At 34.5% G+C, this 23,683-nt stretch overlaps 2 protein-coding genes, 1 long non-coding RNA gene and 1 pseudogene across 3 annotated transcripts; 2 read left to right on the top strand and 2 right to left on the bottom strand.

Moving 5' to 3' along the window:
• The first annotated feature begins 499 nt into the window (after window positions 1-499).
• On the top strand, window positions 500-5,612 carry LOC128173089 (zinc finger protein 502-like; annotated as a pseudogene).
• A 659-nt stretch (window positions 5,613-6,271) lies between these two features.
• Window positions 6,272-11,414, bottom strand: LOC128173236 (uncharacterized). Its single transcript, XM_052838956.1, has 4 exons — window positions 11,360-11,414; window positions 8,874-8,957; window positions 7,273-7,315; window positions 6,272-6,962 (listed from the first exon to the last, which is right to left on the bottom strand). Exons 2-4 carry the CDS (start codon window positions 8,931-8,933, stop codon window positions 6,733-6,735), a joined length of 333 nt encoding a protein of 110 aa, XP_052694916.1. The 5' UTR covers window positions 8,934-8,957; window positions 11,360-11,414; the 3' UTR covers window positions 6,272-6,732.
• A 3,100-nt stretch (window positions 11,415-14,514) lies between these two features.
• Window positions 14,515-17,642, bottom strand: LOC128172926 (uncharacterized). The gene is made up of 4 exons (XM_052838663.1): window positions 17,559-17,642; window positions 17,020-17,188; window positions 15,845-15,923; window positions 14,515-14,684 (listed from the first exon to the last, which is right to left on the bottom strand). Exons 1-4 carry the CDS (start codon window positions 17,576-17,578, stop codon window positions 14,590-14,592), a joined length of 363 nt encoding a protein of 120 aa, XP_052694623.1. The 5' UTR covers window positions 17,579-17,642; the 3' UTR covers window positions 14,515-14,589.
• A 107-nt stretch (window positions 17,643-17,749) lies between these two features.
• Window positions 17,750-23,052, top strand: LOC128172927 (uncharacterized). The gene is made up of 2 exons (XR_008242387.1): window positions 17,750-17,962; window positions 20,122-23,052. It is a non-coding gene; the product is annotated as an uncharacterized LOC128172927 (long non-coding RNA).
• The last annotated feature ends 631 nt before the right edge of the window (window positions 23,053-23,683 follow it).

Raw genomic sequence — 23,683 nt, 5'->3', positions numbered from 1 at the left:
GGTTGGGGTAGGGTGGGGGTTTGCTATGTTGGAAACCCGACCCAAACTTTGTGGTTAATGATTTGATAACTATAGGTTTCATATGTAGAACAGATTTACCCGGTAACTGTTGTAAACTTTATGGTAAAGTAAAAACCGACATGTGATGATACTGGACGGTGCTTCCGGGTTCTATTGCAGTGTTTTTGGTTTTAATTTTAGAGTGCCATTACTATTTCCAGTTTAAAAAGATTGGCAGTAGCCATAGCTAATCATTATCATAGAGTGAGTATCATTGAGTCGATTTTTCACCGTTTTAACATGAGTTTGTGTAGTTCAGACGCGCTGTCGTAAATTATACGGACAGTCCAGCAGAGATTTATAGTGGATATATACCAGGAGGGACCGGCACTCCCAGTCCCAGTAGTCTACTATACCAGAGTCTGGTGAACATTGGTAAAACTGCTAACAATATACAGATATAGGGGGCACTGATTTAGTTTCGGTTTGAATCTTATTAATGGCTAAATCACTTGTGTCAATTGTGCCATTTAAGGATCTGTGTGTTTCTTGCTCTTGCCACTTCGACCTAAAGAATCATATTGTAAAGAACTTAGGACATAAAGAGTGTGTGAAGATTGTTATGGACTTCTTCAAAGTATTGTAAAAACCAGAAACAATCGAGAAGAACTTTCATGGTGTCTTGAAGAAAATTCACAAACACTGCAATGGAAAAGAGTCCTAAACAGCACACCTAACAGTAATCTTTTGTCAAAGTATAAAGAAACACTGCCAAGGTCCTCTCAATGTTTGTCAGAAATTCCTGGTAAGTTTATAACGGTGTTAGTTCTAATAACTCTCATATGAAATTTGTGTAAGTGCTTTATACAAAATTCACATAAGGCACACTTGCCTGTGTAGTTGACACATGCAGAACACTTGACCAAATATTCAGTGGGTCAGGGTTCCAATCCTGGTCTGGTCTATTTTTAGCTGCAGAACTGTAGCTCCACGGTCAACCCGAATTTCCTGTGGAGATACAGTTCTCACTTCTAGAGTAGGCCGTCATTATTTTTCCAATCATGTTACATGAAAACTCCTGGAGATGACAGGTTAACGCCTGCCGGGAAAAGAACTTGCGGTGATCTTCGAGGCTTCGAGGGCAAATATGAATTGAAGGGCTAGGTGAAGAATGTGATGGTCAGACCAGTGCCAGATAGCTCAGCAGCAAGAGCACCTGACTAGAGATTGGAGTGGCTCGGGTTTGAATCCTAGTGGCTCGGGTTTGAATCCTGGTCTGGTCAATGATTATTTCTCCCATCAAAGCTACCTGTACAATGGGGCAAGCATCTAAAACCAGAGTAAACCCATAATAAACCCCAGGTTTACTTTCTGGGTTTACTCTGGGTTTACTTTTTGAAAATTTGGGTCCACTCAGGGTTTCCTTTGCCAATGGGTTTACTTTGGATTTACTCGAGAATTGCTGTTGGGGTCAACTGTACACTCCGAAGTGTGAAGCAGACATGTATTTTATCTTACCATCTTACTGCCTGTAATTTCCGTCCTTTGTATATTCCGAATACACCTGTAGCATCTGCTTTTCAGGGGTATACTTCTGATCTGGGTTGACTTAGGGTTTACTCTGGGTCCACTCTCGTAAACCCAGAAAGTAAACTCAGGGTTTAGTTGGAGTTTACTTTCTGTTAGGTTGGGTCTGATTTTTACTGTACATTAAAATTGAAATTGGCATAAATGCCAGATGGTGATGTTTAAACAAATGTGGAGTATTGAAAAGGTGGAACATGAGGAGCAAGAAGATGTGGTAGATATTAATTTTTTTTCCTGTTTTTTGTTTAAATGTCCAATGGAAATAGTTTCTGTCTGGCCTCTGGGGGTTGGGAATGGGAGGTTGTTTTAAAGAGACAGTGCGGTGCATCTTATCGAAAAACCCACTTGAAATAATTTTCCGATCGGGTTCGGTATTTTTGTACTACAGTAAAACACGCTTATAACGAAGTCCCAGGGACAGTCAATTTAACTTCATTATAAGCGTAATTCGTTATATCCGTCAAGTTTACAACATGAAATAGAGACTTGGGAAATGAAAATCACTTCGCTGTAAGCGTCAATTCATTATAAGCGTGTTCGCTATAACTGTGTTTTACTGTACTCATGAATGTATAAACTTTCAGAAAATTACAAAGTTCTCCATGCAATAAATCTAATTAATATTTTATTAAAATTAATAATTACGTAAAACCTATCACATAAATACATCGCGACGTGTTCGGGGTTCAGCCTTTTATACTATTCCGCATGCGTATTTACTGTAAACAAAACACATGCAGGGCTCGCGAAGAATCTCCTGGACAGGTTTGTTGATAAAAATATGACTTTTCTACTTCTCATAGGTAATAACTGTTGAAAGTTTTTGAAATAACCGCAATTATTATTTTGTAAACATGTATTTTTCGTGATTATCATAGGATTTGCTACAACCTAAATTTATTTTTATAAATGAGGCCCCTTAAGGGGTTATTTGACATATTTATGTCTATTCATTTTAAAATGAACCTAAATTGGTAAACCATTTATAAATTGTCGAGTAAGTAAGGATGTGTTTCATTTAGAGAGCTGCTTTAACCTCGTTTTCCATGATGACCGTAGTGGAACGAAGATCTTGTAGTTTTCAGCACGTGTCAATTACTGTCAATCAAAGTCCACGGTGTACAAATAAACGATATAAGATTATTCCGGTTTGTACGACCTTTGAATTTCCAGAAGCTCATAATTACGTTAATTAAGTATGTTAAAGGGATTTTCATGTATTTTAACTATTACAATAAACGTTATTTCTTATTTCCTAACTATACAATAGGTAAATCTGAAGTTATTCACACATGTGTTTTCAGCTGTACTGTCTCTTTAAATAAAACTTCTACACTTGGCCACCTTGTTTTAGTTTATGAAAACACACACAGATGAAACTTATCTTGAAAGTTAACAAATATGGGAAAAATATTTCTTATCAGAGTCTTGCACCTTTCCAATATCAGGTCATGCACTCTATTATGATGTTTAAGGTCAGACGACACGTTCCTCAATTTTAGATAACTTTTTCCAGGAATTTATTAATGGTTTACAACTACTTGAAAAAAAATAAGGTACCTTACCAGGCATTTCTGCAAAATACGAGAGTAAGCAATTTCCTATATAATTTTCTTGAAAATGCACTTGAATTGCTGATATAAAAATAAATACATCTACAGCACAGCAAAATTCACTATAATAAAACTATATCTTCGCCGGAGCGGGGCCTTCAACTCACAACCTCTAGAACATCTATGCTTCTGGCAGTGAGCGGCCACGGTTCTTACTTCTCGACCATCTAGACATATAACCAAATACAAGTAAATTTTGATCATTTTTAAAGTAATTATAAAATTAAAAATTTTTATTGGAACTCTTAATTTAGAGGAGATACGAAAAAGATTCTTCAGGAATGTGTCATCTGACCTTAAGTTTTTCGCCAACATTATAGGTTTCATATTCCTTTTTGAAAGATTTCAGGCAGAGAAATGGTTGTCATAGCAATATTTTAGATTTTTTTTTACTCCAGAAGAATTTTAAGTAAATGCATGTATGAGATGCTCGACAGGTCTGTTTATGAGCTATGGTGCTCAGGTGACTGTTAAGGCCTACTGGCCTCTTGTTTAATAAGTTGCTAAACTGTATTTTTTTGGGGGGGGGGGATAAAAAATTGAATCAAAATGCACTGTAAATATTGTTAGCCTCTTGTTCTTTTATATTTCAGATGCAGAGATGGCCAGTCAAGACTCCATAAAGCTTCCCATTACCAAGACAGTTATCAAAAGTGCAAGAATCATCCATAAATTTGTTATCAAACAAAAACCTGCTCAGAACGACCATAGCATATCATCTTCCTCGACCCAGCAAGGAAATGGGGATAAATCCTCCTCATGTGATGAAATCTGTGGTCCATCATTAATTGAATCAGCTGCCTCACAGGAGGACAACAAATCTAATATGGAGACGACTGCAATGAAAAGTGACGAAAATGAATTTACTGTAATTAGATGGGAAGGTTTAACAAAAACCAAGTTTGATGATAATTCATGTGTAAGCAAAGGCAAAGTGATATCGAACCTAACTGTTGAAAAGCTGGAAAATGTAATCTTGAAGCAAGAGAGTAACAAATCAAATACCATAGACCCAAAACAGAATCATCCCGTAAACTATCAGTGTATTCCCATGGATAGAAGTAATGATAGTCAGGAAACTGCAGAGTCTGAAGTGCCTAATTTGGCAAGTAGAAAACAACCAGTTGTTGTCCTCGAGAGGATAAAAGTGGAACCTGATTTGATGGTTTCCAAAATACCTGAAGAGTTGGGAAAAAATATGCAAGAGGGATGCAGTGAGAACATTGGGAATATAAACCTTTCTGAGGACAGTGTTGCAGGGACTTTACTTGACGTAAAAACTGAAGAATATTCCATTGAATGCTCCGAGCAGGGAATGTTTTTGAGAGGTGTAACAGTGCCTTATACCAGAAGTGGTGCTCAACAGGAAACTAAACAATCAGAAGATGAAATGTTGGCAAGTAAGGAAGATTGTGAGGACTTTGTGATGAGTAAACAAATGGAGGAGGAAATTCAAAGTGTAATCCAGACAAACGTTGAAGAGATGTTGATCTCGGAGCAAACAAGTAAGGGAGAAGGATTCACGTACAGTTATCCATTCGCTTGTGGACAGTGCAGCTATACTGCAAAATTGCAGCATCATTTGAAAAACCACATGAAAACACACATGTCTGATCGACCTTTTGTCTGCGAGATTTGCGGGAAGGGATTCAAGCATGCTCACCACTTGTCTGGACACAAGCGAACGCACTCGAGGGAGCGACCATACTCGTGCGAGCATTGTGGGCGAGGCTTCACTCAAATAAGCAACATGCTGCGACATCAGAGGACCCATCAAGGGCTCACTGAGCGAGACCAGCACAAATGCTACAAGTGTGGCAAGAGCTTCTTTACAATGTATTCCCTGCGCCGTCATTCGGAGATGCATGAAAATGTTAAGAAAAAAGTAAAAACTATTAAAAATATCAAAAAGAAAAAGTTAACTTACAACCCAACTGTGGACGATCATCAAAGAAAGTTTGAGTGTAATATGTGTGGGCGCAAGTTTACCAGAAAGGAGCATGTGATGCGACACATGTTGACACACACCGGAGAGTCGATGTACACGTGTGAAGTGTGTGGGAAGGGTTATGGCAGCAAGAAGTCTCTACAAAAACACATCAACATCCACACTGGGGATGATATAGAGGTGGATGAGGATGACACAGGGTCCTCATCTTCCAGTGACTCATCAGGAGAGGATGATATGGAAGACTGTTAATTTTTTTCTCACATGTTAAAAGTTATGAATAAAAATAAATTAACAGCCAATTAATTTTATATTCACCAAAGATATCTTAATGCTCTAAAGTATGTTATTGCTAAATCAGTGCTTTTGTAGGTTTTTGAAGAAAAAATCTAATGTATTTCAAAAATCTTACTGAATAAGTCATTTACAATAAAGAGATAATGTGGGGTTTTAATTTGAATTGATATATCATTCTTAATCATGATATATGATTTTACCAGTGAACATTTGCTGCCAATTGATTTAATTTTTGAACTAATTTTTTCCATACAAAATAATTATCCTCATTTCCAGAAGATAGAAATCAATGATGAAAGGACTGATTTATCTACATGCACAATTTATTTACATCATATGACGTCAACGATCTTTATTATAAGAATGAAATGATATAAGTAAACATTATAAATAAAAAAGTAAGCACACCATTTAAAATATACATTCTCTCTCTCTCTCTCTCTCTCTCTCTCTCTCTCTCTCACACACACACACACACATTGTAGTTTGTCATCGCAGGGCCGGAAAGCTGCATTTTGACGCTAGATCTACCAAATTGCAAATGCTTTCAAGTTCTATACACATTTGCAAAACGGTTAGTTCTAGCAAATTGTCCCTCTACCACTCTCATAGTCACAAATACACTGGTTAGTAGATGGTACTGTAGAACATCTCTGTGGTTGTCCCTACGTGGTATCTTTTCCCCGCGGGGTTCCAAATAAATGTTCAGAAGATGGAGGGATTGAAAGACAATTTGCTAACACTCTCGTCCATCCGTTCATTCTCACATGCCCACAAGCCTTAGACTTAAATTTTCCTCTTTGAAATATTTTCAACATGTTTCTAAATTTTTGGAATAAATCATACACCGAGGATCCATCGGGAGTTGAACTCTCAGTGAATAGATAGTAAAACTTCAAAAAGGAAAATTTAAGTGACTGACTGCGTGTTTACTTACTTGAATTGTTATAACAAACAGCGTTCCATGTTTAATAAGTTATTTATTTTGAATAATCAATCTAAAGTCCGCAAAATTCGCCGATACATGTTACGATATATTATACATGTTTGCAAGCATGCAAAGTAAACTTTATCACGGAGTAAACTCTTATCAGAAATCGTTTGCCTGTTTGCTTGTGCACATATATATTATGACTAAAGTTTAGAAAAATAAGTTCGCCAGGATATTGCTCAATCAATTTTGTTAAAATTTACGTGATATTGTGTGTATAATACACCGGTACCAAAAGTATATGTAAAATACGTCTGTCTTCATTTGTCTCTAAAAGACCTGTTCACTTCGATGTCTCAGGCCCCGAAAAATTTTCTGCCATCTGAATTTGTTCCCGCGAAAAAAATTCTGTGTGTGAGAGTTATCTCCCTTTTACACTTCCCACAGCGTTTACGCTTATGAATACAGCGTTCGCAGATCAAATGGCCGCAGTCTTCAATCACGCGCGTGGCGGCGGATCTGTTACATGATTTACACTGCATCATGGATACCATCTCCTCGTTTTCTCCTTGTAGTCGGTCCATTTCTATAATTAAAATATTGGCGCGTTTTACTTAGCGGCATTTTAATGACGTCGTATATGTGTGCGGAAAGATGATAGAAACGTTCGCTTTTTTGAAAAAAATTATATTACAACAGATATTTTGCGTTTACAGCAATGTGAACATTATATATTAAATACCATTTATGATATATAAAAATAAGTTATGTTTGAAATCATGTAAGCTGGAAATATGTTTAAATTTAAAAAAGAGATATTATAAAAATGCCGGCGTCCTTTATATGTCCGCGTCTATACGCCCATTTTTACGTCGATACATATGTTCGTAAGATACCTTGCTGCATTCCTGAATCGTCCATTGGATCTACACCATTGTTCTGAAAAGGAAGAAATGACGTCATTGTCGCGGTTGACGATTTTCAAGAGGAGTGGGTGTTGCAATTTCTTGTGCGTGCGTGACGAATATGTTCATTTGTACATGCATGATTTTGTAAAGAAATTCCTATGATCGAGATTGAAGCATTTTATATCTAACAGATAAACGTCATAATGTTGGTTTTGTAAGGGTTTCTCTCAGTCAAAAAGCCCGCTTAATCTTTGTAATATGGTTGGCATTTTAGCAATGTTCTCCTGTGTACGTCCGACCTACCATAGACCTCTGAAAGACCCCAACAGTCCATTGCTGTTCACAACTGTGGGGCGACCAAATAAAACTGCACATCATGCGTCATAATTTGAAAATTAGATATAGGATTTCTGTGGAGACCAATAAGTTATATAGGCTTATTGATCCAAGCCTATCATTCTATGATCTTGTAGATCTTAATTGATCGTGCGACCGAGAGACTCCCAAGAGATCATCAGCAGATCGAAGATATCGTGTGGCGACCTGCAGCTCCTTTGAGACATAGTATACATGTACTTACCTTTGCGACAGACTGTTATATTAATAGAGGAAGAACTTTGAGACCTCCGAAAGATCACCTTGGGATCATTGCGATAGATGGACGACTAGTGAGAGATCTGATTTGTCAATGCTCGAGCGTCGATCTCTGAAAAGTTGCCATCCCCGACGGGAGGGATTTTTATTTATTTTGCTAAATGGTATTTTTAACAACACGTTTACTAAACTTATTCTAGATACCAAAACATATACATCTACACACAATTCAACTCGATCGGACAATGTTCAGCTTTCAAACTTGTTTCCTTACAACTGAATCCACTGGCGTCGGAAGCAAATTGAAAGTGGGGGGGGGAGGGGAAGGGGGGACGGGGGGGAGGGGGCTAGACTAATCCTCAGAAATCTTGACAAGCAAAAAAACCCCACCCAAATTCCCAAAATCATCAAAATCCTAATCCGTGGGGGGGGGGGGGGCGTGGGGCGTGAGAGATGATACCTATTGTTCCCCCCAAAAATTCTTTCCTACCAAAAAAAATTATTCCCAAATCATCAAATTCATTATCCGGGGGGGGGGGGGGGGGCTAGTATACCTATGACTCTCCAACTTCTCAATATTTCAATCTTTTCAAGGTAAATTTAGGAACAATTATGTTCGCTGCGACAAAACGCTAAGCCCCCTCCAACCTAGCCCCCCCCCCCCCCCCCCCCCGGTTCCGACGCCTATGGAATCTTAATATTGAAAGAAAGTATGGGACTCACGATTGTGTTTATTGAACAAAAAAAATGGTATTGATTATTTTAATTTTGAAGAGCAAATGTATTTCGAACAAGATTATGATTAGATACAGTTACCATGGAAACAAACATATTAACCCATCAAAATATTTATGTTCTGTTGAACTGAGCTTTAAAATTTTATTCCTTTGGCGTCAGTTACATACTTCCTTAATACGTACTGTAGCTTACTCATTTAATGATAACATTGGAGAAAAAAATGGAAGCTTATGTTTATAATCATTAGAAGCGTGTACCTGATTCTGTAGGGCAGGCGTCTCTGGCACTCTGAAACCCGTGGAAGATTTTGCTGCCATATTTCGATTGTTTTTTTTTTCCTCCTATGAAATTTTGAACTTCAAACGTTTTAAAAACAGTAAAATCGCACGACATCGTAAAGTATATCCAACCGTTTCAAATGATTTGTAAATTTATTTAAGTTATACACGTACATTATTAAGCGTAAAATATCATGACCAATTAATCGCTCAGCAACACGCAGGCTGTCCATCCGATTTTTTTTTCAGACCGGGAGCTACAGACCTGCCGCTATATAACAGTTACAAAGATTTGAAGTGCCACGAATGCATTTGTCCCCGGATACACAAATTAATAAGACAAGCCTTATTCTTGATATTGTTAAAAAAACTGCAAGCTATTGAAACCTTCGGGTCAATATTTTTACATAAAAAGAAATTGTGTCGGAGCTATAATTTAGCCTTTCATATAAAGAAGTTTCTGTGGAGCTGAGCGAGAGATCGAGTTTATCTTTTTCCAGTCCATCGCAAATCGGCAATGTAGGCGCCCATTTATTTCATCAAGATATTATAAAGATTTCATTCTTTAAAATTATTGTCATTTTAAAAAAAATTCATATCTGAATACGAATTTTTTTGTAAACGACATAAAAAACAATACAGGTGAAGTGAAAGGACATACAAACAAAACAATGTGTGGCAACAGCGGAATTTGACCTGTGAACTGAGTATAACGAATCGCATTCGGCAAACCTCGGCCTATTCCGTAACCTACATAGAACGATGAGATACGAATCGGCCGAGGTGTGCCGAGTGCAACGAACCAATGCAGGAGGTGTACATACGTAGTACTCAAACGGCTGCTATCCTGAATCGGTAATAACGGCGTTCGGTTGTTAGTTGAAATAAATAGATTATATGTTTAAAACTCATGAATCACGGCGCAAAATCACCGGAAAAAGTCACAAAATCAGATATAATATGCCTTAAAAAACCCCAAAAAACCATGCGTGTGACAGAATTGATATTCATGTACATGTAAATATAATTCGCAGAATCACCTATCCAGTAACAATTCATATTTACATTTTCCAGTGTCTTTCCCTGTGATAACACTACGTATCGATTTTGTACTAATATCTGTGATAATTTCGGTCCGACCTGATCAAATCTATCATAAAGCCATCCAGGCTTTATTGCATTTGATCACGCCCCAACCAAAATTATCACCTCATAATACTCAAAGAATGGTTCCTTATTCCTTATGTATGCGTCTGATGGGACAAATTCAAACGAAATACCCCCCTTCAAGAATCCGATCAGATTCATTTTCGTGTCACGCTTCAGACATGTATCGGTTGTGCATGTATTACTATACTCTGTCCCAAGATATTTTGTATTCACGTTTGGACGATTTTTAATAAAAATACACTTACCTGTGAAAGAAGTGCAATTGAAATAGTTGAAAGGGATATTTTCCATGATAATTTCATTGACACATTATCATCTTTCACTCGGAAAAATTCACAGGAACGAAAACAGATTTCCTACGGAGATTTGTAATGGGGAATGTTTACATCTTTTCTCCATTCGGAATACACTCGGAATACATCGCGCAATATTTCAACGTTATCATCCGGGCTTGCTGCAATGCAAAATCTCCGTAGACATCACATTTTTAGCATTGTATTGAAACCTGATAAGCTAACAGGGGCGTTTTGACTGAGAAATCTTGGAAATTTTTCATACTTTTGAATGAACATCATTTGGATCCTGAGGTATTTATAAATATCAAACAATTAAGCCAAACGTGAATCCAAAATATCTTGGGACAGAGTATAGCATGTGCATGTGCTTGTTTATTCTAAAAAAAAATTACAAACACACAAAAGGTTACTATATTTGGAAACCAATAACTTTGGAATTTCGGAGAGCTAATTTTAGAATTCAAGCTAAATATAATCTAAAAAAGGAAGTTAAAATTAGATTGTTTTTCCCCGAAACAAACCTAAATATAGATTTATCGCAAAAATCAATCAAAAAAATAAATATTTAAAGATGCACGTGAAAATCAAATTTAAAAAGGTATGTTTACCTACTGGCACATTTTTAACAAATGTCCGAACATTGCGCGACTTGCAAAATTAAAGTGAATGATGTACAGACACGGGGCCATTGTCACATTAAACTAACCATCATTAGGCCTAGTATTCAAGTAATATGAAATCAATATTTAGAATATCAGTAAAATTAGGATCATATCAAAAGTAGCATAACAAAAGGGAACACTGCTTAAAATTTAAAATACGTTTTCAATTATTTCTTCTTTTTTAAAGAATGTGTTTTTTTTTCTTCTAAATATAACTACTCAATTCAATTATATAACTTTTCATGCATGTAAGTCGTACTTAACTGGACCGTTTATATATACAAGTATGAAAGGCGTATGTATAATTATAAGTTTGATTTATCACTAATGTACTTACCAATGCACAAGTTGCGATAGTCTCCTGGAATGGATTCGATCTTAACAAGATAATATACTTGTATCCCTAGTTACATCTAGATAATACTAATTTGCGCACGCGCGGGTGCAATAAAATGCAGCAAGGGCGGGATGTCCCACAACTACAGGGTATTGCTAAAACGTGGAACGGAAAATGGAACTAATTTGGAACGAAACTCAAAAACTAAAGTCTAGTATCGTGTAACTCAGTATTTTATAAAATCTGATGTAAATCATATCAATTTATGATTTTTTAAAAATATAAACCAAAGTCAAGAAATAGGCGTGATTAGAAGATTTAAAAAGGACATGCAGGCACTTGAGCACAGGTGGATCCAGGATTTTGTAGGCTGGGGAATGGAGTCAGTCTTCATATGTGTATAATGTCTTTACTTGGTCCAGGGTGAAGCTTTGGTGAGGGCCTACCGAGCCGTGCATGGATATCTCCTGGGTTCTCGAGATTTTGCAAAACTCGAGTATTTCAAGTGGACATAATTCGTACCATTTAATTCTTCTCATGATTAATACTAGTAACGGAACTCTAATTAATAATATTTTTAAAAAAAACTATAAGAGCCTAAACACGAAGTCCGCGGTAGCTCATGGATTCTGATTCTGTTCTATTTCTTCTCGGAAAATAACTTTGTACCTTCTCTTAGAACCATTTTAACAAGAGCTTGGACTTTAGGTAGTTGAGTCAAACGGCAATGCGACGTAGGCCTGTCTATTTTATTGTAGGCCACTCAGGCATGGCTCTTTGAAATCAACACGATTTGTCTTGCTTTTGAGCAAAGACTACGCAACTGCGGTGTATATTTCGCTTGAAACCAGCGTCATTTTAACTTGTTTTGACGAAAGAACTAGACCGTTACATCCAACTGCATGAAAGTCCAAGGTCTTGTTAAAATGGTTCTAAATGTTCATGGATTAAAAGATTAACTTTTGGAACATAAGCCTTGGATGGAAATATTATTAACGGTGGTGATGTTGTTCGAAAAATTCTAGATTTTGGAGATGAGTTTATCAGACATTTAGTAGAAAAAAAATTATGTATTTTATGCTTTTCAGTCATGACATGGGTTAAGGTTGTACGTGTCAATGTGTTGAACAAACAGTTGGATTTCCTCAAGAAATATATTCCCAATGTTCCAGTGTAGTACAATTCCTGTAATAAAGTTGATAGTAAATGTTTGTTTATAAACATATGACACAAGATGGTATTAGATTAGTTGGATATTTTTTGTTTGATAATTTCGGTTTTCTTATATATGCTGAATTATTACATAAATTCAACTTGTCTAAATCAGCATTTATTGGACAAAATTTATGCATGCAACAGGACTGTTTCAATGTATGTTTCAAGATTAGATCTGATATTACTGTTCCGTGGATACGATATAGAACTCTTCACAGAGTTAACGTTCTTCCTGTAAATTATCAATTCAGTAAAATCCAAGTTATTGCAGATGATCGATGTACTTTCTAAAAACATAAGACGGAAACAATACAACACGTGTTTTAAGTTGTGAAAAAAATATTTATACAACAAAATGGAAAAATCTTAGCATGTTTACTGTATGTATGGACGGCAACAAAAATGTTTGGTTTTAATGTTAAATATGTTTTGGTGATAATCCTAAATACAACGAGAACAAAGTTGTGAACTATATGCAAGTACAAACCAATACATATTTGTATGTTTGAAACAGAAAAAGATTTCAAATTTTGCTGAGCTTTTGCATCATCATGCAGTGGCGTAGCTACCATGTGAGAATGCACATCATTTGGGGAAAAAAGAAGAAACTCAGTAAAAAAAAATAAAGAGAGAAAAAAAGATTAAACAAAGAATTCAAGTATTAAGGTCCATACTTAGTTATTCCATCGACAAATTTATCAATGCTAAACATAAAAGTACCAAATATTGACACATTTGAACTTAGTTTTACACATCATTTTAAATTCCCCCATAAAATATCACAGCTTTTAGAGATTTTCATTACCATAAACTAGGTGAAAATGAACTTAAGAATAAAAGCTTTAATTGGATCTAAAACAAACGTCAAAAGTTTTTTCTTCTTTTAGCTTTTAATAAGTTTTGTAATTTTATTTTATGCCTAAACTAAAACCAAAACAATTTTAACAGCCTAAAAATATGCTAAAATAGTGAGCATTCCTTAAATTTCTGCGATGATTTTTAGTGTTAAAAATCGTCAGAATCCATGAGCTTCCGGGGCCTTCGTCCTGGACTCACTGGGGGCCTCATGGCGGCCCAAGACCCCCTGCCATTTTAAGCATGCACTTCGTTTCTGGTCTAGCTACGCCACACATATGTATCAATTTCAGCTTTCTCAATTTGAAAAATGCTGGTTATCATTGGAAAATATAACTGATTTTTTAAAAGTAAAAGTCTTTAGTTATTATATGATACAGTGGCGTCGGAAGCAAATTGAGAGAGTGTGTGTGTGTGTGGGGGGGGGGGGGTTAGACTAATCCTCAGAAATCTTGACGAGCAAATAAAAAAAAACCTAAATCCCCAAATCATGAAAATCCTAATCTGGGGAATTTTCCCAAAATCATGAAATTCATTGGGGGGGGGGGGGGGGGGCTTGTATACCTTTGACTCCAACACTTCTCAATGACTCAAATTTCAATCTTTTCATGGTACAATGTACGAACAATTATGTTAGCTGCGAGAAAAAGTGGGGGGGGGGGGGGCCGGACTGAACCCTCTATGATGCTATGTGGCCAATGGTTAGGTCTAACTTAGCAAAAAAATTGGGGAGGGGGGGGGGGGGGGGGCTAAGCCCCACCGGTTCCGACGCCTATGTGATATATAAGATAAAATAAAACCTTGTTCCTGTACACTAATTTGGTGAGTGAGTGGGAAGTTATCAGGATTGATCATAAAGCACATAATAAAACATGTATCAGGAATATATTTACACAAGTATGAATATATATTTGTGTTTTCAAAAAAAAAAAAATACAAATTAAAAAAAATCCATTTAGGTCAGAGAGATTAAATAGAAACTCCTTCTCTAAGAAATCCGTATCAGAGTACATGAAAAAGAGCATGAGTTCCCGGTCAAATCCACTAGGATCATTAGAGCTCTCTTATATAACAACACATCAACATCTTGTTTCACATGTTTAATGCAGTATTCACAAAATTTAATGTTTTCATAAAAAATGCAATTATTTCTGTCACTTTCACCCAAGGTTCTTGAAGTAAGTGACTACAGAGTTAACTTTCACAGGTACTGTTTCTGGTAAGTCTGCTAGAGTTTTGAAAACAGTGTTCACACCTAAAACATAAAAGAAAGGATGACATTTTCAATTTGATTAAAATCAAACCTTCAAAAGCTCTATTTATTTTGATTGTTGCTTGAACCACTGGGGAGCACCCCCTCTCAACATTTTTTAGAATAGTGTTACAGAACTGACAAAGGAAGGTAATCTTTCACCAAAATCAATAGGTTGGATTTTTTGAAGGGTGAACAATGTCAATATATCACAAAAGTAAAGTTATCTTATTGTTTATGAGGCCATCCTTAAAAAAATGTTGTTTGGAATTGCCGCCTGAGGGTTTATATTTTTCAACTTGAAGTTTAACTAATTAAAAGTTGGTAAAAAAAGATAAAAAATTCCAATTTTGCTAATCAAAATTTTATCAGCAGGGGTTATTTTAACGAGGCGGGAGTTTGCACCGCCATTTAACATAATAGTTTAAAATAAATTCATTTTCACATAAATTCTTCTATTTACAATCCAATTATTAAAGGAATCAACAAAATAAATACATAGGGAATTCACTATAGTAACTGTTATCATTATGAATTCAATATACAGATATAACAAGTTATGAATATAATGAAGTAATTCCATTGGTCCCTAGGACTTCATTATAACCGAGATTCACTGTAATTGGACTTTGTCAATAAGACATGAGGGAATAAGCAATCACTAAAGCATAGGGGCAACATCATTTCGTGATGTAAAGGTCTTGTTTAAGGTAGTTGTTACCTACATGCTTTATGTTGTAAAGGTTTTTGTCACTTACATGCTTTGTGTTGTAAAGGTTGTTGTTACCTACATGCTTTTTGTTGTAAAGGTAGTTGTTGCTTATATTCTTTATGTTGTAAAGGTTGTTGTCACTTACATGCTTTATGTTGTAAAGGTTGTTGTCACTTACATGCTTTATGTTGTAAAGGCTGTTGTTGCTTACCTGCTTTATGTTGTTAAGGTTGTTGTCACTTACAAACTATGTTGTAATGGTTGTTGTCACCTACATGCTTTATGTTGTAAAGGTTGTTGATTTTTGCAAGTGTTGTACTGAGTATTGGAAAGATTCATGTTTACTACCAGTATTATGCTGCATAGATTGTTGTTACTTACATGCTTATTGTTGTAAATTTTGTTGTAAGTTTTTTTAATGAGATATATTGTACTGGGTAGCATTACTTACAAGCATTATACTGTGAGGGCTGCTGAGATTTGACAGCAGGGGTTTCTTCCTTCTTCTGAGTTAATGGTTTTGATACAAGCTGTAATGTAAAAAAAAAATCACATTTATAATATATGTGACAGTCTATGAAGTAAAGAGAATATCTCTTTCTTTTGTGCAGGCTTGTATCAAACAAGTGGCTGTATCAGAAACATATGATTCTCCCTGATAAAACTGCAAAAATGGCATTGATAGCTTTATCTTATCGTTCAAGTTCTTTGGGTAATGTTCCACTACTCTGTAGACTTAACTTAGATCAAATCACTTTTGATATGATTCTTGGAGTTCTCGCACAACAGGGCCATTTATAGAGTTAACAATGACACCACATTAGACACTGCAAGGTTTGTTTTTTCTAAATCATTTGGTGAAAAAAATTCATCCTATTAACTTTGTTAGACAATTTACTACATGTACTTATACTAATATCATCACTTAACCTGCCTCATACTTTTCCTTATATATGCTTAACAACCTTGGAAAGTGATGTACGTATGTTAAATCCACAGGCAGATTAAGCATTCATTTGTCATCTTGACATGTAAACAAACAACACTTCTTCTTTTTAGAGGGCTGAAGAGTGTGTTTCAAATTCTTTTAGTTGGCAACATCTGTAGTAAAATGTTTGAGGACTTTTTTGGGGCTTGAATTGTTAGTCTGTTAGAAATGTAACAGAGAGGCTTTTTGCCTCTGCTGGGGTTTGAACCAGGATCCTCTGACTTGCCAGTCCAGCGATCGAGCTAAAGGGTTAACACACTAGCCAGAGCTGGTAGGAATGCCATATATCTGTCTCTACCGCACTGTTCCCCTCCAAAGAAAGAGGCGTCTCTGACTTTTCAGGAGTGCCAGAGTCAGATAAATGGAATTCCTACTAGCTTTGGCTAGTGGGTTAACCCTTTAGCTCGAGCGCTGGACTGCAAGAGGAGCCAGGTTCAAACCCAAGCAGAGGCAAAAAGTTTCTCTGTTACAGAAATTAAAACCTGCTGTGTAAGTTTAATCACTCCAAAACAAGTATAATTTTTTGTGCATCCTAATTGCAAGTTCATTTTAACAAGAGAAACTTTTGTTTTTTAGCATGTCAACTCGGATGTTCCTGTAGAGCTACAGACCTGCAGCTACAACGTGTTAACACAGACCTTCTTGCTTGTACTTGGTTTCATGTCCACACTGGCTGGGAGCCATTCATCAAGTGTTTTTGATTTCAGGCGTTTGTAAGCGTCATTCGTTTCTTTACTGTTCCCCCAGAGCCCCTCTTTGGCTGTGAAATACACTGTTCCCCCTACAACTCCAAGCTTAGCAGTGGCTCTGAAAGAATTCAGATTAATTTCATCATAAACAAAGTTGAAAGAACTTGACATTGAGCTCGAGCTTCACAATGTCAATATTACCTACCATCAAATCATTAAATACAAATAAAAAAGAAACACATTGACATATGCTAACTACTTTAACATGTATATCTAATCATTCAGGTGTAGATTTCTTAATTATAGTTTCAACCGGGTGCGGTTCGAATTTCCTCTTTACAATATGTATCAATTTGTCAAATGTTTAAATAGAATAAGATAGTTGTGTGACAAATAACTTTTACATGACTAATATAAACGATGAAGTGAAAAGACTATAAACAGAGGTTCTTTACTAATGAAAAACTTAATTATTCTCTACAACTTACTTTGCAATTGTCACAGCCATGACCTTGACCTTTTGTAATGACAGATCAGTTATTTTCGTATATGCCTATTATTTAAAAGAGTTGCGTTACAAAATGCTTGGTGAATAACTTACTCTAATCATAATTTTTTTTTTATTTTTTTTTTAACTTTAGAATTAAAAAAAATGTCTTTCCCCCGGATTTTACCTAGTTGTGTTTCCCTTTTATACTCACCGCTTCCGGTGTCAACGTCGCTTCCGGGGAAAATCACAACCAGACGGTTGCTCTCCACTGCTGTCCATATTTTTGCAGTTTGCGAACTAATATCAAGTCAACCATGGTGGACTACGGTTCGGGGCCTGTAAAGGAGAGCATAGACAACACGGTGTTCATATTTCCAGGCATCATTGTCATTTGCCTAGTCTGTAAGTTTTACTTTCATGTGCAACATTTGGACTTTTGCCCCTCTTGGTACAATATGGTTAGTTAGTAAAAGTGATCCTCGATTCTCCTTGATGACTTCACATTCAGATTTCTGGAGATTCAACCTGTTTGTTGTGTTAAAGGACTCGGTGGTCATTTAAAGTTCATTTTTTATTCATTTTTTGCTAGTAAAACGATAGCCTGATTATGCTATAGAAAGGTTTCATCAAAAAATTTTTTTTATTGATTTTAATGTTTGCAAATTTCGTACATTAAATACACTAAAATGATTTTCCTAGGTTATAACTTTTTCATTAATAGACATCAATAGCAGGCTAATGTATAAGTTTATGTCATGGCTTAGAAGTGAAAAAAAATCATTGTTACTGTTGAAGAGAAATGGCTTTTGTATAACAAAAAAAAAAGAAATTTATTTTAATAAACCCAGAAATAATCAAATTTTCTTGTAGATAATTTGGCATGATTTAAAAATTGATTTTAAAAAAAATATTTTTATAATTTAAGCTAAATCATAGCAATCTTTATTTGTCATTTATATAAATGATTTAAGGAGGCCGACTTTAGTTTGCATTGCGCATGTTTTTGCGCATTCTAATATAATACAGTTGTTTTATACTTCTTATGATTTTTTTTCGATATCTTTATAAAATTGAACACAATAAACAAAATACAGATAAAAATATTTAGGTTTTTTAAGGAAATTTTTATTTTTAACACGATTTTTACGTTGTGCGGTAGGGGAGCATTGACATTGCGCTTTTATGACGTTATGATAAAATGAAGCTTTGTAGGAGTACGTTATAAGAAATAATATAAAAGAAAAAGTAAAAATTGTACGTTGTTGAAATTTTATATAATGAATGATGCTATCCTCGAGGATATTTTCCTCATTTTTGGAATGAATCCATTATACCAATCATCATTCGTGATGATCCAAATATATAGCAAAATTTGGTGCATTTTAATATTTAGAGATGGCCCCCACTAAAAACCAGACGGTAGAATTTTGTGTTTTTTACATATAAGGTAGGAAATGATATTACTTATCATATATAACAATTTGAGAAAAAAAGCTATTGTAGTATTTTTTAAAACTGCTTTGATGCGCGGAAAATGACAGTTTCCTATATATTCCTATAGTAAATGTACCTCTATTTTGAGATGTTCTCTAAAAAGAACCAGACGGTTGATTTTCATGAACCTTCGCATATAAACTAGGGTTGGTTTAAATTACATATAGTTAAAAAATAAAGAGTTATGCTATTGTAGTTTTTCCTCAAAGAAACCCAAATCGGCCTCCTTAAATGTGTTGTATTTTTATGCATATAAAAAATAATTATATAGAAAATATTAATAAACCTAATTAAGGATCCTCAACTTTTTATGAAAGTATGTTACAACATGCTGAATTTATTGCATTGTGAAACAGTTTACTGGTACAGTATATCACCAAAATTTGGTGTCTATCTCTGTGGCGCAATGGGGGCAGCTACGGCCTACCAATCAGTAGGTCCCGAATTCAAATACTGTAGGGACTTTTTTCATGAATATATAGATTCCTTATTTTAATATGTGAGTACTTAATTCCGCAATTCAGTCGTTTTCCATCAAATTGGGAGAACATAAAATTGCAAATACAGAATTTGTATCATATTATTATCACCTACTTCTCATATGTGCGAAAAATAAAAGCAAGGTTTTAAAATTCCTGAGATGTGTTTCTAGTTATTATACGAGGATATTAATTCCTCATGTTTAATTAGGAATCTACAGTAGCGGTTAAAATTTAAAAAGTATTTTTTTCAAATTCATTTTTAAGTCAGAAACTAGACACATACTAGAAATCTATACCTTTAAGTAATTAAGAATAATTAGGTTGTATGCAGAACCTTTCCTTGGTGTGTGGAGGACCCTTAAGTCTCATGTAATCTAAATATTTTTCAAAGCTATATAAACTTTTACTTAAAAACACAGTGTATCAGTCTTATGCTTGTTTGAAAAGGAAGTAGAAAAGGAATTCAAGTGTGCTTAGCCCTTAGGCAGTAGGATTTACAAAGAATTACAATTTTCATGCATGTCATGTTTTTGGAAAAATATAAAAATTATTGATGAACATGTTGTCTTTCTTGTATGTTAACAGCCTTTTTTGCCTACAAGCTGTTCAAAAGCTTGAGAGAGAAAGAAAAAGCCAAGGAAGAAAAGAAAAAGATGAAACAACAAAGGAAAGAAAAAGAACAACAAAAGAAACAGAAGAAAAAGTTATGATTCTGTGCACCTAGGAATTCATTTTAGAAAAAAAAGACTAGCAGCTACACGATTGTAAATTATTTATGTGACAGAGAAAAATCAGAGACAAGCAAGAAACCTCATGTTGTTTGAATTGATGACAAAATTTGGATGTGAACTAATGTTAGAATGTGAAGTCATTGAAAACACTCACCCACCTTTTTTTTGTTGAAGTCTTGATCGATTAGGGAATGTATGTTTTATGAATTCAGATTTCTTGACTGTTGTTAGCTATTTCACTGTGTTTCTGTGTTCTTCACAAAAGAGTTAACTCATGCAATAATCTAGATTTGATTATTTTTAAAATACATTTCACTGTTTTATAATTTTTAATTTCCATTCTTCAATTTTTTTATTAACAGATGGTTTGTTCACTTTAAAGAAATGAATCCTTATAGATACTTCTCAATGGAGACTTTAATTTCAATAGATAGATAAAAAAAATTGTGTGTTACAAATAATGCTATTAAATTGTTACACAACATCAGTACAGTGTATAAACTATCATGAAAATTTTTAAGACATTTAAACGAGTGGTTTAGGACAATATTTAAAACTAGGTCTGAGAGTTACTTGTACATTTCATCATGAAAACTTCGTTTTGTGATATACCGGTAATTCATTGCTGAAAAAAAGGAATCTTTTTAATCTTTAAGAAATATGTTTACATATCATACAGATTTGTTTTTTTAAAAAACTGCTTTGTGGTAAAAGAATGAGACATTATTGATAAAAAAATTGGGGACTCACTAGTCGATATTGATCAACTCTACACTATCATACCTCGTATAAGCCATTGTCTCATTTTACTTATAGTGTACACTGTAGACTTTGTTAGATTAAGATTATTTCACTTGTATTGGATCTGTGAATTGTAAGAAAATCTAATTTTTATGGATGGTATTATGTGGAAAATGGTTGTGTAAAATGCATTATTTTATATTTTTATTTGATGCAGGCATTGGTATTACATTAATAGTGAACCATTTTATCAAACATTTTCCTCAACTGATCTTTCCTTCAATATATTACTGGCATTGATAAGTTTAAAAATGACGTATATATATAAAAAGATTTCAAAATTAGATATTATGACCCTGTATTATTTTCAAAGTTCTCTAAAAGTATTTTTTTATTATACACATGAACATCATTCTTTAGTCTTAAAAAAAAATTGGTAGATTATGTTTGAGTTTTTCAAAAAAGGAAGAGCCAATGTGACCAGAATCCAACACTGTATTGTATATACAGGCAAGTCATGTACCGGTACACTCTGAAGAATTTTTCACTGTAATTTATAACCCACTCACCCACCCCCCTCCCCACAATACCTGAAATTAAAAAATAAAGAATGTTAATGACCCTGTCAAATAAAGTATTAAGATCAAGTCTCCTTGTATAAATTGGTCAGATTGTTCCATGACATTTCAGTGATCTCGACTTTTTTCTATTTTGATGCAAGTTTCTTATAAATTAATCAAATTAGAAGCAAATTCTCTTTGAGGATGTTAACTACTTGGCCCTTATTTTTTAATGCTCAACCAAATTTAACATTTAACTGTATAAATAAAAACATAATTAAGTAGAAGTTGATAAAAATTCAGTGAAAAAAAAAGGCTTACAGACAAAAAATAAATTATGTATTATAACTACACTTTGACCATAAACTTCAATTCCTTTTAAGCTAGTTCCCTGTTTTACTGTGCGAAGTTTAACTCGACACATTGGTGCCCCCCCCCCCCCCACCAAAAAAAACCCAAAAAACAAAACAAAAAAAACAAAACAAACACATATACACACATTCCTGCTACAATATTTATACCTCAGAAACTGACTTCAAATCTAATGACACAACTGATCAGCAAATCTCTATTATACACACAATATTCCAGTTATTTTGAAAACTTAAAAAGATTTTGCTGAAATGCATCATGTGAAGTCAACACCTGAAAATATCTGCATTGTAACATTTGAGCTATCAGCAACAAATGACTGACTTTTTAAAAAAAATTACTTGGTTAAGTCAAAACAATCGCTAATATTTGGAAACTATTAGAAACTCTTTAGCCGATTAAATGTTGGGAAAGGTCAACAGGTGTTTTTTTTTGCGTTTATTTATCTATTTATTATGTTTTATGGTTTCCAATGTTCATGACTTAGTATTTTACTTATGGGTAGCATAGCATTAGCATGTTTCTTGTGTTGAGTCAGAATTTTCAATATTATTTGTTACATACTACTTTATATTACATTAGAAGTATTAATGACATTCAAGTGCAATTTTGTTACATGTAATATTTTATTTCATTTTAATAGTGTTGATGATTGGCCTAATTTATCGAATTGAATGGTTATGAATCAGGTTTTAAAAAAATATTTCACTACGCATCTACCATTATAGGTCATCTTACATTTGTCAATAGAAATCTGTTGTTGATTGGTGTGTATGAATTCAATGTCATGAATTTGAAATGCAGAGAACTATAAATTCTGTAAACAACTCACTTGTTAAAAATCATAAACCAAAACAGACACAGGCAAATGTATTTAGTTTAATAGTTGATAATTAACAAATCTGTCTGACTGAGTGACTTGTACATTGTGATATGGATTTGAAGAAAATTGCAGCATTATCATATCGTACCTACACTGTAGATCTTCGGTCATATTCCCTTCATGAAAGAAATGGGTCCGGAAATTGGATGTAAATGTTGTACCAATTTTATATTCCTGTATCGCTGTATTCTCAGAAATGAAAAGATATATGAATAAAATTGAAAGGTTATATATTCTCATGAAACGTTTTTAACAGCTGATTATTTTGTATCATTGTGTGTACTTGCCGGTAAAAGAAATATGCACTTATGAAGGTGTCAGGTTTAGAAAAATATTTTTAAGGAATTTTATCATTCTTGGGTTTGTTTGAAAGATTTGGCAAACCTTGTATGCAGCAGTCTTTAATGCATGTTTTTTTCTTCTTATTTTTTGGATAAAATAATGAATTTTTTTCCTAAAAGTCCAATCAATAATTTGTACATATACATGTACTATATGATACAGAAGGAAATATTGTTTTAAGTGAAGATATGAAACTGTAATGTAATTGTGAATCATATCTATCAGATATATTGATAACTTTAATACAGATGAAACACTGACTACAGTATCAGCATTTCGAGAATTATCTCCCCATAGCTTAACCAGTGATTTAATGGATAATGCTGGGTTTTGACGTTTCACATCTAGCATCGGCATAAAGGCGTACCCGGTCATTATTAGGGGGCGTGGCATCAGAGGGGTCATTTATAGGCTTGAGACTGATAGTTGTAAACTTTTCAATGATCTAGTTTTGCGAGTAAGAAATAACGTAAACTGATCTTTGAACAGTGAAAATGACTACACATATCACCATATTT

This window comes from Crassostrea angulata, chromosome 2 (genome assembly GCF_025612915.1).
Source record: "Crassostrea angulata isolate pt1a10 chromosome 2, ASM2561291v2, whole genome shotgun sequence".
Classification (NCBI taxonomy): Eukaryota; Metazoa; Mollusca; class Bivalvia; order Ostreida; family Ostreidae; genus Magallana; species Magallana angulata.
Note: the sequence above shows the minus strand (reverse complement) of the source record. Positions and strands in the feature narration are given on the sequence as shown.

Excerpts from the sequence above, each read along its gene's own strand:
- LOC128173236 (XM_052838956.1), bottom strand. The coding sequence starts at position 8,933 with ATGGCAGCAAAATCTTCCACGGGTTTCAGAGTGCCAGAGACGCCTGCC. Across the intron at positions 7,316-8,873 it reads CGCCTGCCCTACAGAATCAG|AACAATGGTGTAGATCCAAT; the intron begins GTACACGCTTCT and ends CTTCCTTTTCAG. Across the intron at positions 6,963-7,272 it reads CGATTCAGGAATGCAGCAAG|AAATGGACCGACTACAAGGA; the intron begins GTATCTTACGAA and ends TTTTAATTATAG.
- LOC128172926 (XM_052838663.1), bottom strand. The coding sequence starts at position 17,578 with ATGGCTGTGACAATTGCAAA. Across the intron at positions 15,924-17,019 it reads AACCAAGTACAAGCAAGAAG|CTTGTATCAAAACCATTAAC; the intron begins GTCTGTGTTAAC and ends TTTACATTACAG. Across the intron at positions 14,685-15,844 it reads GCCCTCACAGTATAATGCTT|GTGTGAACACTGTTTTCAAA; the intron begins GTAAGTAATGCT and ends TTTATGTTTTAG.